General features: G+C 35.1%; 1 protein-coding gene across 1 annotated transcript; it reads right to left on the reverse strand.

Moving 5' to 3' along the window:
* Positions 1-408: 408 nt before the first annotated feature.
* On the reverse strand, positions 409-2848 carry LOC139866471 (NAC domain-containing protein 87-like). The gene is made up of 3 exons (XM_071854710.1): positions 2526-2848; positions 1674-1963; positions 409-1355 (listed from the first exon to the last, which is right to left on the reverse strand). The coding sequence occupies exons 1-3, from the start codon at positions 2716-2718 to the stop codon at positions 648-650; spliced, it is 1191 nt and encodes a 396-aa protein (XP_071710811.1). The 5' UTR covers positions 2719-2848; the 3' UTR covers positions 409-647.
* Positions 2849-17848: the final 15000 nt, after the last annotated feature.

Consider the following 17848-nt stretch of genomic DNA (forward strand, 5'->3'; position numbering starts at 1 on the left):
TACGATTGAAGAAAAATATTAAGCTAGATTTGGATATTCTTAATTAAGTTATCCTAATTGTTTTTCATACGAAAACTTACTTTTGTTTGCATGTGAAACTTCACATTAAAATTGTATAGCAATTATCGTATCATATGTACCACGCTAGCTCATTACAATCAGAAGTAGTAACAAACTTTTTATCTCAAAGAGTTAGAAACAATCTGAAACAAACTTTTTACCACAGAAAGTTGAAACAAGGTAATAACAAATTGAATTAACTACAACTTCAAAAGATGCTTTGAGACGTAAATAATTAAATGTTATGGATGATCATCTCCTGACTTGAATAATTATTTAATAGCTAATCAGATCAAGCGTTTATTGAGTTTAATTACCTTGACAAGATTATATACCAACTACAAATTGGCTTAAAACTAAAATTCAATTAAATTCTGTACACAATTTAAATAAATCTACATGAAGTTTGGTCGATCACAACATTGAATTACTTCCTAACCTAAAAACGAAACTAAGTAAAATTACAAGTCACTCACTATCTACCCTACTAGAGAAGCTAATTTAGTAGTCCCTAAGAGATTAATTAACAATTTGAATTAACAATGAAAGTTAAATGATCAATTAAACCAAGCCATCATCTTTGTTGATTAATACTCCAACAAAGAATCCAACTCTGAAAGCGTTGATGGGGCCAGTTGATCATCTGAATGATCATACGGCCTCATACCCATATCATGCATGGATGCCGAAGAAATTTCTGTAGTCATGTCATTACTAATCCCTGTATCTTGTGACGTCATGCTAATCTTGCTAGATTGATTGGTGTTATTTACAACATACGGTTCCACCTTGCATTGCCTAATCACTTTGTCCGCTTCCCCATCTAGCCCACTGGTTTGGTCAACGTATTGGAAATTTGCACTAAAGCTATTAGCAATGGTAGATTCGAAGTTGTTTTGGTGATCACCCATAAATGGGCTCATTTGAAAGGAGTTGGTATCAAAGTTGTAATTATAAGGGGCGTCAATGAAGTTTTTGTAATCTTGATCTCTTTGAAGCATTTGAGTTTGGTCTTGAGAGAAATATGTTGGGTAGTTTTCATGTTCCACCAAACCCTTGAATTTGTGAACACTTGAGTTTTCATGGTGGTGGTTGACAATATTATGTTTATCAGAACTTGACCCGGGTCTATTTGGATCAAACTGAGCTGCCGGAGCATCCATCAACGGTGGCAACCAAGGTGGACTATCCAACAATCCATCGACAAATGAGTTTATCCTAATCAATCCTTGATCCGAATTAGGTCTTTTCGTTTCGATGTTCTTATGAACAATGCGACATACTACCCATTCATCCTGGAATCAACAAATTCAATCGATTAGCTAATTAATTAACATATGCCTAGCAATATGAAAAATGGATGCAATAACTAAAACGTTTATGAGCCATATCGTTCAGCGATAAACTTAGATTTTGAAGACAAAATCTCAAGAGAAGGGTTAAAATAGTAGTTTCTGCTCTTTACCAAATAAGACGGTATCAAAAGTAATTTGAATAAAAAATATTAGCCTTACAATACCTTTACATAAATAGATGTTTAAAATGAACATGTTTTTATCTAAATAAAGATAAAATTTGATGGATATATCATTAAAAAAATACTCCTATGATACCTTTGAAGCTCTAGACATGTTGTAATATGAGAAATCTCCTTCTAATCTAAATTCATGCATCACCCAATTAGTTTTTTCTCCTTTAGGAGCTCTTCCTCTATAAAACACAAGTGTCTTCTTCATTCCTACCAACTTTTCACCGGACTTTCCTTTTTTTCGGATCTCCTTATCTTTTCCGGTGGCCTTCCAATAACCGGAATCCGTAGCCCTATTTGTTCTCATCCCCGTTGGATACTTTCGGTCTCGTTGACAGAAGAAAAACCATTCCTTCTCCCCCATCTTTGCTTTATCTATAGAAGTATACATAAAATTAAATTTTAGATTCATATCTTTGCAATAATTGAACAAATTTCAAACTATAACTAAACTTGCTTCAAGTAAATGGATTCTAAATTGTAACTTTATAATTCTTTTATGTAGACGTAATTGGCTAATTATGATCCACCTTGTTAGCAATTATATATGGTAGACTTTTGAGAAATGATGGCGCAATTATTTCACGTACGGAAAAAAATCTTTTTTTTTTTTTTTTTTTTTATAACTGAATTTATATCATATATAATTCAAAATCTAGAACTAGAAAAATTGTTTTTTGATCTCTATGAATGTACAACTCCATAATCATAAATATACATTGAAAACTTATTAAGAAACCTAGCTTTCATAGAATTATTGATATTGATTTTAAAATGGTCCAATTTAATAATATATGTTAATGTTAATAAATTATATGTTAGAGAAAACTATAAACTTCTTTAGCGGGCTTTTGGTCTACCGGTATTCATGGTGCCATGTAGCAAACATGAAGGTGATGTCGTTCAAATGAAAATTTTCGAAATTAGAACAACTTACTAGGTAAATCCCATGGTTCACACTTGTTTAGATCAACTTCTCCAATAGCACTAGCAGTGAATCGTCTGTTAACGACTTTAGGCGTAAGATAATGAGTTACGATCTCTTCATCCGTCGGATGAAACCTAAATCCAGGTGGCAGACCGGTCAAAGCATCGTCCCCTTCGTTCACTACCATCGATCCTCCTTCCATATATTTCTAGCTAGCTATATTACTAACTAAATCTAGAAATCACAAGGAGCGCAACTTTTACTAAAACAATTATTTGTATTAGAATAATATTGTTTTAGATATAGAGGTAGAGATTTACAGGAGAAAAGGAAACATCAAACAGCAGTTTAGAAAGAGAAAAAAGATGGCGAGTTATTGGATTTAAATACAATAGATGCGTAGACATCAAGTAACTTCTTCAAGAATACTCTTTCTTTTTGGCTTTTTTGTCAAACTTTTGGACTTTTTATAGAAAGTTACATTTGAGAGTATATTCGTGTTCATTAAGGTATATATACACGTATCTTTGAGGTCATACATTCGAAAGTAACTATCAATATACACTATACGTATTCAACACAATTGTATACATGAAATAACTTGTTTCATACGCATATGGCTTATATAGTACGTACTCGTATCAACAATAACTGATCTAGCATAGAATGGATCCAGTACAGGCACCCTAGAGATGATTTCGACAGTAATGAGTGGCCGGATACAGATTAAAATACGTATTAAAATACAGGTCTATGCTGTCCATGTGGAAATGATTGTACCAAGAACATAAAAGTGGATATGATTGTACCAAGAAGGGGGTTGTCTCAGTGAGGAGAGAAACTCGTAAAACAAATTGGAAAAATAGAGAAGCAGAAGGAGAGAATTACAATAAACTGGGTAATTTATTATACAAGGAAGAAGAAGTTGTGATTTTTTTAGTTATGATCCAACTCCATTCTATCAATACATATTTATAGGCCATAAAAGTGGATATGACCTGCTACCTCTTAAAGAGGTTACCGGATGACTTGTTACCTGCTAATCAGGTAAAAGCTCAATTATTGATGTAATGACATCATTGCTTACATCACTCACAATTATTGATCTAATAACATCATTGCTTACATCACTCACAATTATTGATGTAATGACATCATTGCACACATCACACCACACTATGACATCATTGCATACATAATATTACACAAATACATAAATACGTATTTTAATCTGTATCCGGCCACTCATCACTGTCGAAATCATCTCTAGGGTGCCTGTACTGTTCTTCTTCTGATGATGTTTCATCCATGTGATTGTTTGGATCTGTATTGATTATGGTTTCCATTAAATCTCTTTCACGAATAGTATTCTTAACAAAAGCATCCAAAGCTGTTGCTGGTGACTGGCTTAGAGGGTGATCTGCTTGTCGAAAAGATGTTGAGTCAATGAATGTATGAGGTAATCCGTTGAGCTGACTCATTTCTACCTTGAATAATAACCACTGTTCTGGGTGAACATTTTTTGTACTGATGAGATTATATCCATACCAGCCATGGATTTTTACAAATGAATCTTGATGGATTATTGTGCCGTTTGGAGACTGTGAACATCGGACCAGGTTCTGATGGAAAATAACTACAACATATGTAGTGAGGAAATTGCCAAATATTGATTCCCAATAAGACATTGTTTGATATCTTAGAAGGAATTTGAGAGTATTTCGAAACATTTGTTGTTCATCTTGGGGATTTCCTACTTGTGTTAAGAACAAATATCTGTTCATCACTTGTGCATTGAATACAATTGCAATGTAATGACACCTGGATAGATTGAGGAAGAAAGGGATTGCTTCAGGGACAAGGTGATATGGATCATGAATGTGGAAAAGGTTGAGAAAAGGGTATTCAGAATTGAAGGTCATTCCTCGAAATGGAGAGCTTCCATATTTTCTAGCAAGTATTTTCCAATATGCTGTCCATGTTTCATGACAGTAGACAGGAATTGACTTTTCTAGGATTTTTTCTGTGATTTCATGTGGGAGTTGATCCATTCTTTGCCATACTGTTGATTGAGGTGCTGATGATGAAGATGAAGATTCTGCATCTGGTTGTAAAACTGCTATAACAGGAATGAGTAAATTGCTTTGTTCTGCACCTTTTCTTGAAAGAAAATCTGGAAGAAAATTGGTTGATCCTTTTATGTGTTTGACTTCAAAATCATATTGGGAAAACCATTCTGCCCATCTGAGTAATTGAGGATGTGGGATTGTCTTGTTCTTGAATTGTAACATTTTAGGAAATGAAGACATATCCATTTCAATAAGAAATTTGTGACCAATAAGGTGAAAAGCAAACCTTTTGATACCATTTTTGACTGCAAGGATTTCTTTGAAAGTAGAATGGTAGTGTGTTTCAGAAGGTTTGAAATGACCACTTTGATAACCACAGATGTTGCGGTTACCATTAATTTCTTCTAAGAGGACTGCTCCCCAGTGTTCATCACTTGCATCTGTCTGCAATATTCTTTTTCCATTGGATGGAATTTGGAGGGGAGGGAGATTATCAGTTAGTCTCTTAAGTTGTTGCACTGCTTTGGTTTGTTGAAAATTCCAGGGTGGAGGGTTCTTTTTGAGCATATCATACAATGGTTTGGTTAAATGGGAAAGGTTTTTGATGAATGGGGACATGTAATTTACTATACCAAGAAATTGTTGAATTTCCTTGGTAGTGGAAAGCATGTCTGGGAATTCAAGTAGTTTTTTTGCTACATGAGGTTGAAGGTGATATTGAGAGTTGTTGATGGTCATTCCCAAGAAATCAATTTGAGTTGTTGCCAGAATCATCTTTCTTTCTGAGAGCATAATTCCATATTGCAAAAGCAATGAATGAAATTTGTTTAGCAGTACTAAATGCTCTTCTTCATTTTTTGAAAAGAGAAGAATGTCATCAATATAAATTACTGCACTTGAGAGAATTGGTTCAAAGATCTTGATCATTGCTTTTTGAAAATCTGAAGGAGCACTTTTTAGACCAAAGGGCATCACTGTCCATTGATAGTGATGATCAGGGATACAAAAAGCTGTTTTGTATCTTTCTTCAGGATGAATGCCAATTTTCCAAAAACCTGCTTTAAGATCAAACTTGGAAAAAACTTTTGCATTGGTTAGGCTTTGGAAGAGAGTCCATCTGTTTGGAAGAGGAAACTTATCATCTGCAAGGAATTCATTCAAAGGCTTGTAGTTGATTATAAGTCTTTTCTTGCCACGTATCTGCTCTGAATGTTTGTTGACATAGAAAGCTTCACATGCCCATGGGGATGTTGTTGGTTCGATCAGGCCTTCTTGCTGGAGTTGGGAAAGTTCTTGGACTGCAAGTTGTAAGTCTTCTGGATTCATTCCTTGGTGGCTTGCTTTTGTTGGATTGACATCTTCATTGAGCTTGAAAGGTAGTTTGATGAAAAACTCTGGATTCTGCCATAAAGGATTCTTGCATTTTTGAAGAAATTCTGTATGTGAATTAGCACACGATGTACTAATTATCTTTGTTGAAAATTCTCCAAAATTGTTGTCAATTGTGTGTACCTGCAAATGGGTTAGTGATAACCAGGGTAATACAAAAGACTTATATTTTAGGCCTTGGTTTGACCATGAAAGATTTTTGATTTGACTCAAGACATCAAAACCTAATAACAAATCTTTATTGGGAAGATGAGATCCTAAAACTCTATGACGTATTATACATTGTGGAAAGAGTTTTATGAGTAAAGGTTTACTAATAAGTTCTATAGAAAGAGAAGAACTATTAGCTGTTCGAAAGGTTTGAGAACATGGTTGCCACATATGAGAGGGGAGGAGATCTGGATTCATAATGGTTGAAGAAGAACCTGTATCAAAAAAGGCGATAAGGGTTTGAGGTTTTGAATAGTGGGTAAGGAGTATTTGGACTGGTGCATAAGGGACACTTCTTTCAACAGGATAGATTCCTTGAATATCTATCATCATCGATTCATTTTCTGAAGTATCTTCTGAGCAATTTGATTCAGAATCAGACAATTGGATCATTAAGATTGTTTCATCATTGGGCTCATCATCTAATGAAAATAAAGATTCGATGTCATGATCAGACGAGTCTTCTTCTGTAATCATCGAGACTTGTTTCATGAATTTATCTTTTTTCTTGTTTCTGCATTCCTTTGCAAAATGACCACTTTTGCCACAAATGAAGCATCGATTTTTTCCTTTAAAAGAATTTTTATTTTTCTTTCTTAGGAATTTCCATTTTCCTCGTTTGAAAGGCTTCATCTTGTAGTTTCTGTATTTCTTGAATCTTGTGGGTCTTTTGGAAGAACAATTGCATTTTTCATCTTTGCACTTTATCTTAAATCTTCTGTCATCACATGCGTTGCCAAGCTTAGAGCCAGTTTCTTCAACGTATTTGAGAAATTTTTTGTGATTGCAAAACTTTTCCAATGCTTCAGTAATGAATTGGTATAGAACACCTAATGAAACATCTTTTAATTGCTTGCCTGTTTTCTGGATAGTTCGTGTTGCTTCTATTGCCAGAGGTGCAGGAAAAGAGTTCAAGAAAACTTGTTTGAGATTAACATCATCTATTCCACCAAGCATATAAAATCTTTTTGACATTCGATTATAATGCTTATTCAGGTGTTTTGATTCGAAGGAGCAGCATTTCATTTTCAAAAATTCTTCACGAGCTGCAGTAAGCATCTGATCTCCAGTACCAAGAAATTCTGTGTGAATATAATTCATGAGATCAATTGGGGATCTTGCTGAAAGGATTTCTATCTGTCGGTATTCGCTAAGAGAATGATACCAATCAGAGAGTCTGCCTTCAAGTCTTGCAACAAATCGTCTACAGACTTCATGCATATCATTTTCCTCTAATTCAGCCGTGCACCATGCAAGAAAATGTTGCATGCGATCTCGCCATTGCGAAAAAGGAATATCATCAATAGTGAAACTTTTGAACGTTGTGGATTGTGGTGTTTGGTGGGTTTCTGTGTAAGGAGTTTCAAGATCATCAAAGTGAAGTTCTTCTTGATCTGCCATGTATAGTTCTTCAAAAGCTTGAAATGGATCAAATGGTTCTGGAATTGGCTTTTTTGGCTTGATATGGGGTTTTGGATTTAGTGGTTGTATGGTAAGAGATTTCAAAAATGCACTTATCGGGTTTTCTTGTTGTAGGGCCATGGTTTCAAGGGTTTCATTTGCTATTGAGGTTGAGGTTGAAGCACCAATAAAAGCATCAGGTTCATCTGGTTCTGTTTTGGGTACCTTTGGTTTAACTTGTGGTTTGGAGTCTATGGTATGTTTTGGTTTTAGTGAGAATGGGTTAACTGATGGGTGGAATGAAGAGTTTGCTTGAAGTGTTTGAATCTGGATGTTTGGTTGTGAAACTCTTGGGGAAAAGGGTTTGAAGGAAAAGATGAGGGTTGATTTTGTTTATTCTGAAAATAAAATAATTGGTTTTCAAGGGCTTTTTTCTCTTGTTCTTTTTGAGAGAGGAGTTCAGAATAATTTACAGTACCTTTCATTGTAGTAACCACCATCATCAATTCTTCATGAAGTACATCAATTTTGGCTTTGATTTCTGCAGTAGTCGCTTCTATGGAAAAAACTTTAGATTTCATTTTTTCATTGTCATCTGAAAGCTTTTTTAATACTTTATTTTGAGCAACTTGATTTTCTGATTGCCAATTAAGCACTTGCTCAACAAGTGGTTGTTGAGTTCGTCTGCCTTGATGATCAATAGCTACAGGGGCTTCTATTTTCCATGAATGAGAGATTTTTTCTGGGTTTTGAAAAGGTTTAAGAGGTAGGAATTCTTGTTCATATGATGGGTTTTGTAGTTCAAACATGTTGCATTCCAGTTGTAGGATACGATTAGATCTGGTTCTGGGGTTTCTTCTTAATTGTCTGGTAGATGGTTGAGGATCTTCTATATCTTCATCAGATTCAGAATCATCTTGATGATTTAGACATAGATAGCATTTACAAATGGAATCATCATACCATATATGTCCTGTGACTGGATCTTTACCATGATAAACAGGATTTCCTTCACTTGTAAAATATGCAACTTTTAGTGGATCAGAATCTAATACATTTAGTTCTGAGGGAACCACTGGACAATTTTGGACAATATTTGGTTTTGGAAAACGGATCTCAACTAGACCATCTGATCTAGTGTGGAAAACTGGATCTGTTGATTGGGCTGTTTGTGTCTGGGAGTGGATTGATTCATAATTTGTTAACCAAGAAGAAGGGAGTAATTCACAAAGGGCTTCTTTGGTTATTTGTTTTGGGATGTAGGAAAGACTAGGTGTAGCTGTTGAATCTATATTAAGAAATATAGCATCTTCTGTGTTTATGTGAGATGGAACTGGTATGTCAAAAGCATGGTTTTGTACTCTGTAAACCATTTGGTAGTGAAGAGTAGCAGCATATGTGTTTACCTGAGGTGCTCCAGTTATCTGCATCTGGACTTTCAAGGCTGTCAACAGTGATGGATCTATGAGAGGCATATTGAAATTTGGAAAGAAAGTCAGGAAGACTGTTCCAGCATTCAGAGTTGTTTGTACTGTTGCAATACAAGCATCTTGATATCTTGTAAACCTTGAATCAAGGAGAGCTATTCGAGAGACTACTCCAAGTCCTTTTCTCCCATGAAAAGTAAGAGCTAATCTGATAGCACCAAAGTGCATATGTGTGTAACCTGCTCTCTGCCAATTAGGGATTAAATGTTTTGGTAATTCAAGAGATACCAACTGCTCTTTTGAATCAGAAGGGATTTGATATTGATCAAATCGAGAAGCTTGGATAAATTCTTTTGTTTTTGGATTTTTCGATGAGTGAAATACTTGAGAAGCTACTCTAGAAATTGAAGAAGAAGGTTTTTTATAAACATCATAAGGATTAACTACAGGATATCTAGATTCTGGAATTTTAGATTCGTCATCTATATATGATAACTGATATAGATAATCTAATTTTGAAGAGGGTAAGGAAGATGAGTTTGATGGAGATCTGAAAGACATATTTAGAAGTGATCTGGTATTACACACCTTTTGCAAAGTTTTCTGATGTTGGGTTTCAGGTTTTGAAAACAATAATTTTCTTTTACCAACTTCCTACGGCTACGTGTTCAAACAACGCCATTTCCTCGGCTACAATAACACTCCGGCCTCCGGGAATATCTTGTAAGAGAACATTATTGTACATATTTCTAGTCATTCAAACTAGATATCATCCATGTTTTCTGATGTAAAATTCCAAACATAGTTTGGCTAATACAGAGCATACTTATCTAGGATGAACAATAGTTTTACTAATAAAATAAATAGCAAAACTTTTGATATTTAAGCACTCTTTGCATATAAGGGTGTTTTACCAGATGAGGTGTTTAGTGACTCATTAATGTGTGTTATACCAGCTCTGATACCAAGAATGGAGTAATTCACAATAATTGGAAAAATAGTTTTACTAATAAAAGAAATTATGTATGCTGTTGAGTCAACACTATCATTATTGATAGGGTGAACCAATAACCACATGGATGAAACATCATCAGAAGAAGAACAGTACATGCACCCTAGAGATGATTTCGGTAACCTCTTTAAGAGGTAGCAGGTCATATCCACTTTTATGGCCTATAAATATGTATTGATAGAATGGAGTTGGATCATAACTAAAAAAATCACAACTTCTTCTTCCTTGTATAATAAATTACCCAGTTTATTGTAATTCTCTCCTTCTGCTTCTCTATTTTTCCAATTTGTTTTACGAGTTTCTCTCCTCACTGAGACAACCCCCTTCTTGGTATCAGAGCTGGTAAAACACCCATTAATGAGTCACTAAACACCTCATCTGGTAAAACACCCTTATATGCAAAGAGTGCTTAAATATCAAAAGTTTTGCTATTTCTTTTATTAGTAAAACTATTGTTCATCCTAGATAAGTATGCTCTGTATTAGCCAAACTATGTTTGGAATTTTACATCAGAAAACATGGATGATATCTAGTTTGAATGACTAGAAATATGTACAATAATGTTCTCTTACAAGATATTCCCGGAGGCCGGAGTGTTATTGTAGCCGAGGAAATGGCGTTGTTTGAACACGTAGCCGTAGGAAGTTGGTAAAAGAAAATTATTGTTTTCAAAACCTGAAACCCAACATCAGAAAACTTTGCAAAAGGTGTGTAATACCAGATCACTTCTAAATATGTCTTTCAGATCTCCATCAAACTCATCTTCCTTACCCTCTTCAAAATTAGATTATCTATATCAGTTATCATATATAGATGACGAATCTAAAATTCCAGAATCTAGATATCCTGTAGTTAATCCTTATGATGTTTATAAAAAACCTTCTTCTTCAATTTCTAGAGTAGCTTCTCAAGTATTTCACTCATCGAAAAATCCAAAAACAAAAGAATTTATCCAAGCTTCTCGATTTGATCAATATCAAATCCCTTCTGATTCAAAAGAGCAGTTGGTATCTCTTGAATTACCAAAACATTTAATCCCTAATTGGCAGAGAGCAGGTTACACACATATGCACTTTGGTGCTATCAGATTAGCTCTTACTTTTCATGGGAGAAAAGGACTTGGAGTAGTCTCTCGAATAGCTCTCCTTGATTCAAGGTTTACAAGATATCAAGATGCTTGTATTGCAACAGTACAAACAACTCTGAATGCTGGAACAGTCTTCCTGACTTTCTTTCCAAATTTCAATATGCCTCTCACAGATCCATCACTGTTGACAGCCTTGAAAGTCCAGATGCAGATAACTGGAGCACCTCAGGTAAACACATATGCTGCTACTCTTCACTACCAAATGGTTTACAGAGTACAAAACCATGCTTTTGACATACCAGTTCCATCTCACATAAACACAGAAGATGCTATATTTCTTAATATAGATTCAACAGCTACACCTAGTCTTTCCTACATCCCAAAACAAATAACCAAAGAAGCCCTTTGTGAATTACTCCCTTCTTCTTGGTTAACAAATTATGAATCAATCCACTCCCAGACACAAACAGCCCAATCAACAGATCCAGTTTTCCACACTAGATCAGATGGTCTAGTTGAGATCCGTTTTCCAAAACCAAATATTGTCCAAAATTGTCCAGTGGTTCCCTCAGAACTAAACGTATTAGATTCTGATCCACTAAAAGTTGCATATTTTACAAGTGAAGGAAATCCTGTTTATCATGGTAAAGATCCAGTCACAGGACATATATGGTATGATGATTCCATTTGTAAATGCTATCTATGTCTAAATCATCAAGATGATTCTGAATCTGATGAAGATATAGAAGATCCTCAACCATCTACCAGATGATTAAGAAGAAACCCCAGAACCAGATCTAATCGTATCCTACAACCGGAATGCAACATGTTTGAACTACAAAACCCATCATATGAACAAGAATTCCCACCTCTTAAACCTTTTCAAAACCCAGAAAAAATCTCTCATTCATGAAAAATAGAAGCCCCTGTAGCTATTGATCATCAAGGCAGACGAACTCAACAACCACTTGTTGAGCAAGTGCTTAATTGGCAATCAGAAAATCAAGTTGCTCAAAATAAAGTATTAAAAAAGCTTTCAGATGACAATGAAAAAATGAAATCTAAAGTTTTTTCCATAGAAGCGACTACTGCAGAAATCAAAGCCAAAATTGATGTACTTCATGAAGAATTGATGATGGTGGTTACTACAATGAAAGGTACTGTAAATTATTCTGAACTCCTCTCTCAAAAAGAACAAGAGAAAAAAGCCCTTGAAAACCAATTATTTTATTTTCAGAATAAACAAAATCAACCCTCATCTTTTCCTTCAAACCCTTTTTCCCCAAGAGTTTCACAACCAAACATCCAGATTCAAACACTTCAAGCAAACTCTTCATTCCACCCATCAGTTAACCCATTCTCACTAAAACCAAAACATACCATAGACTCCAAACCACAAGTTAAACCAAAGGTACCCAAAACTGAACCAGATGAACCTAATGCTTTTATTGGTGCTTCAACCTCAACCTCAACAGCAAATGAAACCCTTGAAACCATGGCCCTACAACAAGAAAACCCGATAAGTGCATTTTTGAAATCTCTTACCATACAACCACTAAATCCAAAACCCCATATCAAGCCAAAAAAGCCAATTCCAGAACCATTTGATCCGTTTCAAGCTTTTGAAGAACTATACATGGCAGATCAAGAAGAACTTCACTTTGATGATCTTGAAACTCCTTACACAGAAACCCACCAAACACCACAATCCACAACGTTCAAAAGTTTCACTATTGATGATATTCCTTTTTCGCAATGGCGAGATCGCATGCAACATTTTCTTGCATGGTGCACGGCTGAATTAGAGGAAAATGATATGCATGAAGTCTGTAGACGATTTTTTGCAAGACTTGAAGGCAGACTCTCTGATTGGTATCATTCTCTTGGCGAATACCGACAGATAGAAATCCTTTCAGCAAGATCCCCAATTGATCTCATGAATTATATTCACACAGAATTTCTTGGTACTGGAGATCAGATGCTTACTGCAGCTCGTGAAGAATTTTTGAAAATGAAATGCTGCTCCTTCGAATCAAAACACCTGAATAAGCATTATAATCGAATGTCAAAAAGATTTTATATGCTTGGTGGAATAGATGATGTTAATCTCAAACAAGTTTTCTTGAACTCTTTTCCTGAACCTCTGGCAATAGAAGCAACACGAACTATCCAGAAAACAGGCAAGCAATTAAAAGATGTTTCATTAGGTGTTCTATACCAATTCATTACTGAAGCATTGGAAAAGTTTTGCAATCACAAAAAATTTCTCAAATACGTTGAAGAAACTGGCTCTAAGCTTGGCAACGCATGTGATGACAGAAGATTTAAGATAAAGTGCAAAGATGAAAAATGCAATTGTTCTTCCAAAAGACCCACAAGATTCAAGAAATACAGAAACTACAAGATGAAGCCTTTCAAACGAGGAAAATGGAAATTCCTAAGAAAGAAAAATAAAAATTCTTTTAAAGGAAAAAATCGATGCTTCATTTGTGGCAAAAGTGGTCATTTTGCAAAGGAATGCAGAAACAAGAAAAAAGATAAATTCATGAAACAAGTCTCGATGATTACAGAAGAAGACTCGTCTGATCATGACATCGAATCTTTATTTTCATTAGATGATGAGCCCAATGATGAAACAATCTTAATGATCCAATTGTCTGATTCTGAATCAAATTGCTCAGAAGATACTTCAGAAAATGAATCGATGATGATAGATATTCAAGGAATCTATCCTGTTGAAAGAAGTGTCCCTTATGCACCAGTCCAAATACTCCTTACCCACTATTCAAAACCTCAAACCCTTATCGCCTTTTTTGATACAGGTTCTTCTTCAACCATTATGAATCCAGATCTCCTCCCCTCTCATATGTGGCAACCATGTTCTCAAACCTTTCGAACAGCTAATAGTTCTTCTCTTTCTATAGAACTTATTAGTAAACCTTTACTCATAAAACTCTTTCCACAATGTATAATACGTCATAGAGTTTTAGGATCTCATCTTCCCAATAAAGATTTGTTATTAGGTTTTGATGTCTTGAGTCAAATCAAAAATCTTTCATGGTCAAACCAAGGCCTAAAATATAAGTCTTTTGTATTACCCTGGTTATCACTAACCCATTTGCAGGTACACACAATTGACAACAATTTTGGAGAATTTTCAACAAAGATAATTAGTACATCGTGTGCTAATTCACATACAGAATTTCTTCAAAAATGCAAGAATCCTTTATGGCAGAATCCAGAGTTTTTCATCAAACTACCTTTCAAGCTCAATGAAGATGTCAATTCAACAAAAGCAAGCCACCAAGGAATGAATCCAGAAGACTTACAACTTGCAGTCCAAGAACTTTCCCAACTCCAGCAAGAAGGCCTGATCGAACCAACAACATCCCCATGGGCATGTGAAGCTTTCTATGTCAACAAACATTCAGAGCAGATACGTGGCAAGAAAAGACTTGTAATCAACTACAAGCCTTTGAATGAATTCCTTGCAGATGATAAGTTTCCTCTTCCAAACAGATGGACTCTCTTCCAAAGCCTAACCAATGCAAAAGTTTTTTCCAAGTTTGATCTTAAAGCAGGTTTTTGGCAAATTGGCATTCATCCTGAAGAAAGATACAAAACAACTTTTTGTATCCCTGATCATCACTATCAATGGACAGTGATGCCCTTTGGTCTAAAAAGTGCTCCTTCAGCTTTTCAAAAAGCAATGATCAAGATCTTTGAACCAATTCTCTCAAGTGCAGTAATTTATATTGATGACATTCTTCTCTTTTCAAAAAATGAAGAAGAGCATTTAGTACTGCTAAACAAATTTCATTCATTGCTTTTGCAATATGGAATTATGCTCTCAGAAAGAAAGATGATTCTGGCAACAACTCAAATTGATTTCTTGGGAATGACCATCAACAACTCTCAATATCACCTTCAACCTCATGTAGCAAAAAAACTACTTGAATTCCCAGACATGCTTTCCACTACCAAGGAAATTCAACAATTTCTTGGTATAGTAAATTACATGTCCCCATTCATCAAAAACCTTTCCCATTTAACCAAACCATTGTATGATATGCTCAAAAAGAACCCTCCACCCTGGAATTTTCAACAAACCAAAGCAGTGCAACAACTTAAGAGACTAACTGATAATCTCCCTCCCCTCCAAATTCCATCCAATGGAAAAAGAATATTGCAGACAGATGCAAGTGATGAACACTGGGGAGCAGTCCTCTTATAAGAAATTAATGGTAACCGCAACATCTGTGGTTATCAAAGTGGTCATTTCAAACCTTTTGAAACACACTACCATTCTACTTTCAAAGAAATCCTTGCAGTCAAAAATGGTATCAAAAGGTTTGCTTTTCACCTTATTGGTCACAAATTTCTTATTGAAATGGATATGTCTTCATTTCCTAAAATGTTACAATTCAAGAACAAGACAATCCCACATCCTCAATTACTCAGATGGGCAGAATGGTTTTCCCAATATGATTTTGAAGTCAAACACATAAAAGGATCAACCAATTTTCTTCCAGATTTTCTTTCAAGAAAAGGTGCAGAACAAAGCAATTTACTCATTCTTGTTATAGCAGTTTTACAACCAGATGCAGAATCTTCATCTTCATCATCAGCACCTCAATCAACAGTATGGCAAAGAATGGATCAACTCCCACATGAAATCACAGAAAAAATCCTAGAAAAGTCAATTCCTGTCTACTGTCATGAAACATGGACAGCATATTGGAAAATACTTGCTAGAAAATATGGAAGCTCTCCATTTCGAGGAATGACCTTCAATTCTGAATACCCTTTTCTCAACCTTTTCCACATTCATGATCCATATCACCTTGTCCCTGAAGCAATCCCTTTCTTCCTCAATCTATCCAGGTGTCATTACATTGCAATTGTATTCAATGCACAAGTGATGAACAGATATTTGTTCTTAACACAAGTAGGAAATCCCCAAGATGAACAACAAATGTTTCGAAATACTCTCAAATTCCTTCTAAGATATCAAACAATGTCTTATTGGGAATCAATATTTGGCAATTTCCTCACTACATATGTTGTAGTTATTTTCCATCAGAACCTGGTCCGATGTTCACAGTCTCCAAACGGCACAATAATCCATCAAGATTCATTTGTAAAAATCCATGGCTGGTATGGATATAATCTCATCAGTACAAAAAATGTTCACCCAGAACAGTGGTTATTATTCAAGGTAGAAATGAGTCAGCTCAATGGATTACCTCATACATTCATTGACTCAACATCTTTTCGACAAGCAGATCACCCTCTAAGCCAGTCACCAGCAACAGCTTTGGATGCTTTTGTTAAGAATACTATTCGTGAAAGAGATTTAATGGAAACCATAATCAATACAGATCCAAACAATCACATGGATGAAACATCATCAGAAGAAGAACAGTACAGGCACCCTAGAGATGATTTCGACAGTGATGAGTGGTCGGATACAGATTAAAATACGTATTTATGTATTTGTGTAATATTATGTATGCAATGATGTCATAGTGTGGTGTGATGTGTGCAATGATGTCATTACATCAATAATTGTGAGTGATGTAAGCAATGATGTTATTAGATCAATAATTGTGAGTGATGTAAGCAATGATGTCATTACATCAATAATTGAGCTTTTACCTGATTAGCAGGTAACAAGTCATCCGGTAACCTCTTTAAGAGGTAGCAGGTCATATCCACTTTTATGGCCTATAAATATGTATTGATAGAATGGAGTTGGATCATAACTAAAAAAATCACAACTTCTTCTTCCTTGTATAATAAATTACCCAATTTATTGTAATTCTCTCCTTCTGCTTCTCTATTTTTCCAATTTGTTTTACGAGTTTCTCTCCTCACTGAGACAACCCCCTTCTTGGTATCAGAGCCATTTCCTCGGCTGACATGTTTTACAATAAGATATCATCCATGTTTTACGAGTTTCTCTCCTCACTGAGACAACCCCCTTCTTGGTATCAGAGCTGGTAAAATACCCATTAATGAGTCACTAAACACCTCATCTGGTAAAACACCCTTATATGCAAAGAGTGCTTAAATATCAAAAGTTTTGCTATTTCTTTTATTAGTAAAACTATTGTTCATCCTAGATAAGTATGCTCTGTATTAGCCAAACTATGTTTGGAATTTTACATCAGAAAACATGGATGATATCTAGTTTGAATGACTAGAAATATGTACAATAATGTTCTCTTACAAGATATTCCCGGAGGCCGGAGTGTTATTGTAGCCGAGGAAATGGCGTTGTTTGAACACGTAGCCGTAGGAAGTTGGTAAAAGAAAATTATTGTTTTCAAAACCTGAAACCCAACATCAGAAAACTTTGCAAAAGGTGTGTAATACCAGATCACTTCTAAATATGTCTTTCAGATCTCCATCAAACTCATCTTCCTTACCCTCTTCAAAATTAGATTATCTATATCAGTTATCATATATAGATGACGAATCTAAAATTCCAGAATCTAGATATCCTGTAGTTAATCCTTATGATGTTTATAAAAAACCTTCTTCTTCAATTTCTAGAGTAGCTTCTCAAGTATTTCACTCATCGAAAAATCCAAAAACAAAAGAATTTATCCAAGCTTCTCGATTTGATCAATATCAAATCCCTTCTGATTCAAAAGAGCAGTTGGTATCTCTTGAATTACCAAAACATTTAATCCCTAATTGGCAGAGAGCAGGTTACACACATATGCACTTTG

This window comes from Rutidosis leptorrhynchoides, chromosome 1 (genome assembly GCF_046630445.1).
Source record: "Rutidosis leptorrhynchoides isolate AG116_Rl617_1_P2 chromosome 1, CSIRO_AGI_Rlap_v1, whole genome shotgun sequence".
Lineage (NCBI taxonomy): Eukaryota > Viridiplantae > Streptophyta > Magnoliopsida > Asterales > Asteraceae > Rutidosis > Rutidosis leptorrhynchoides.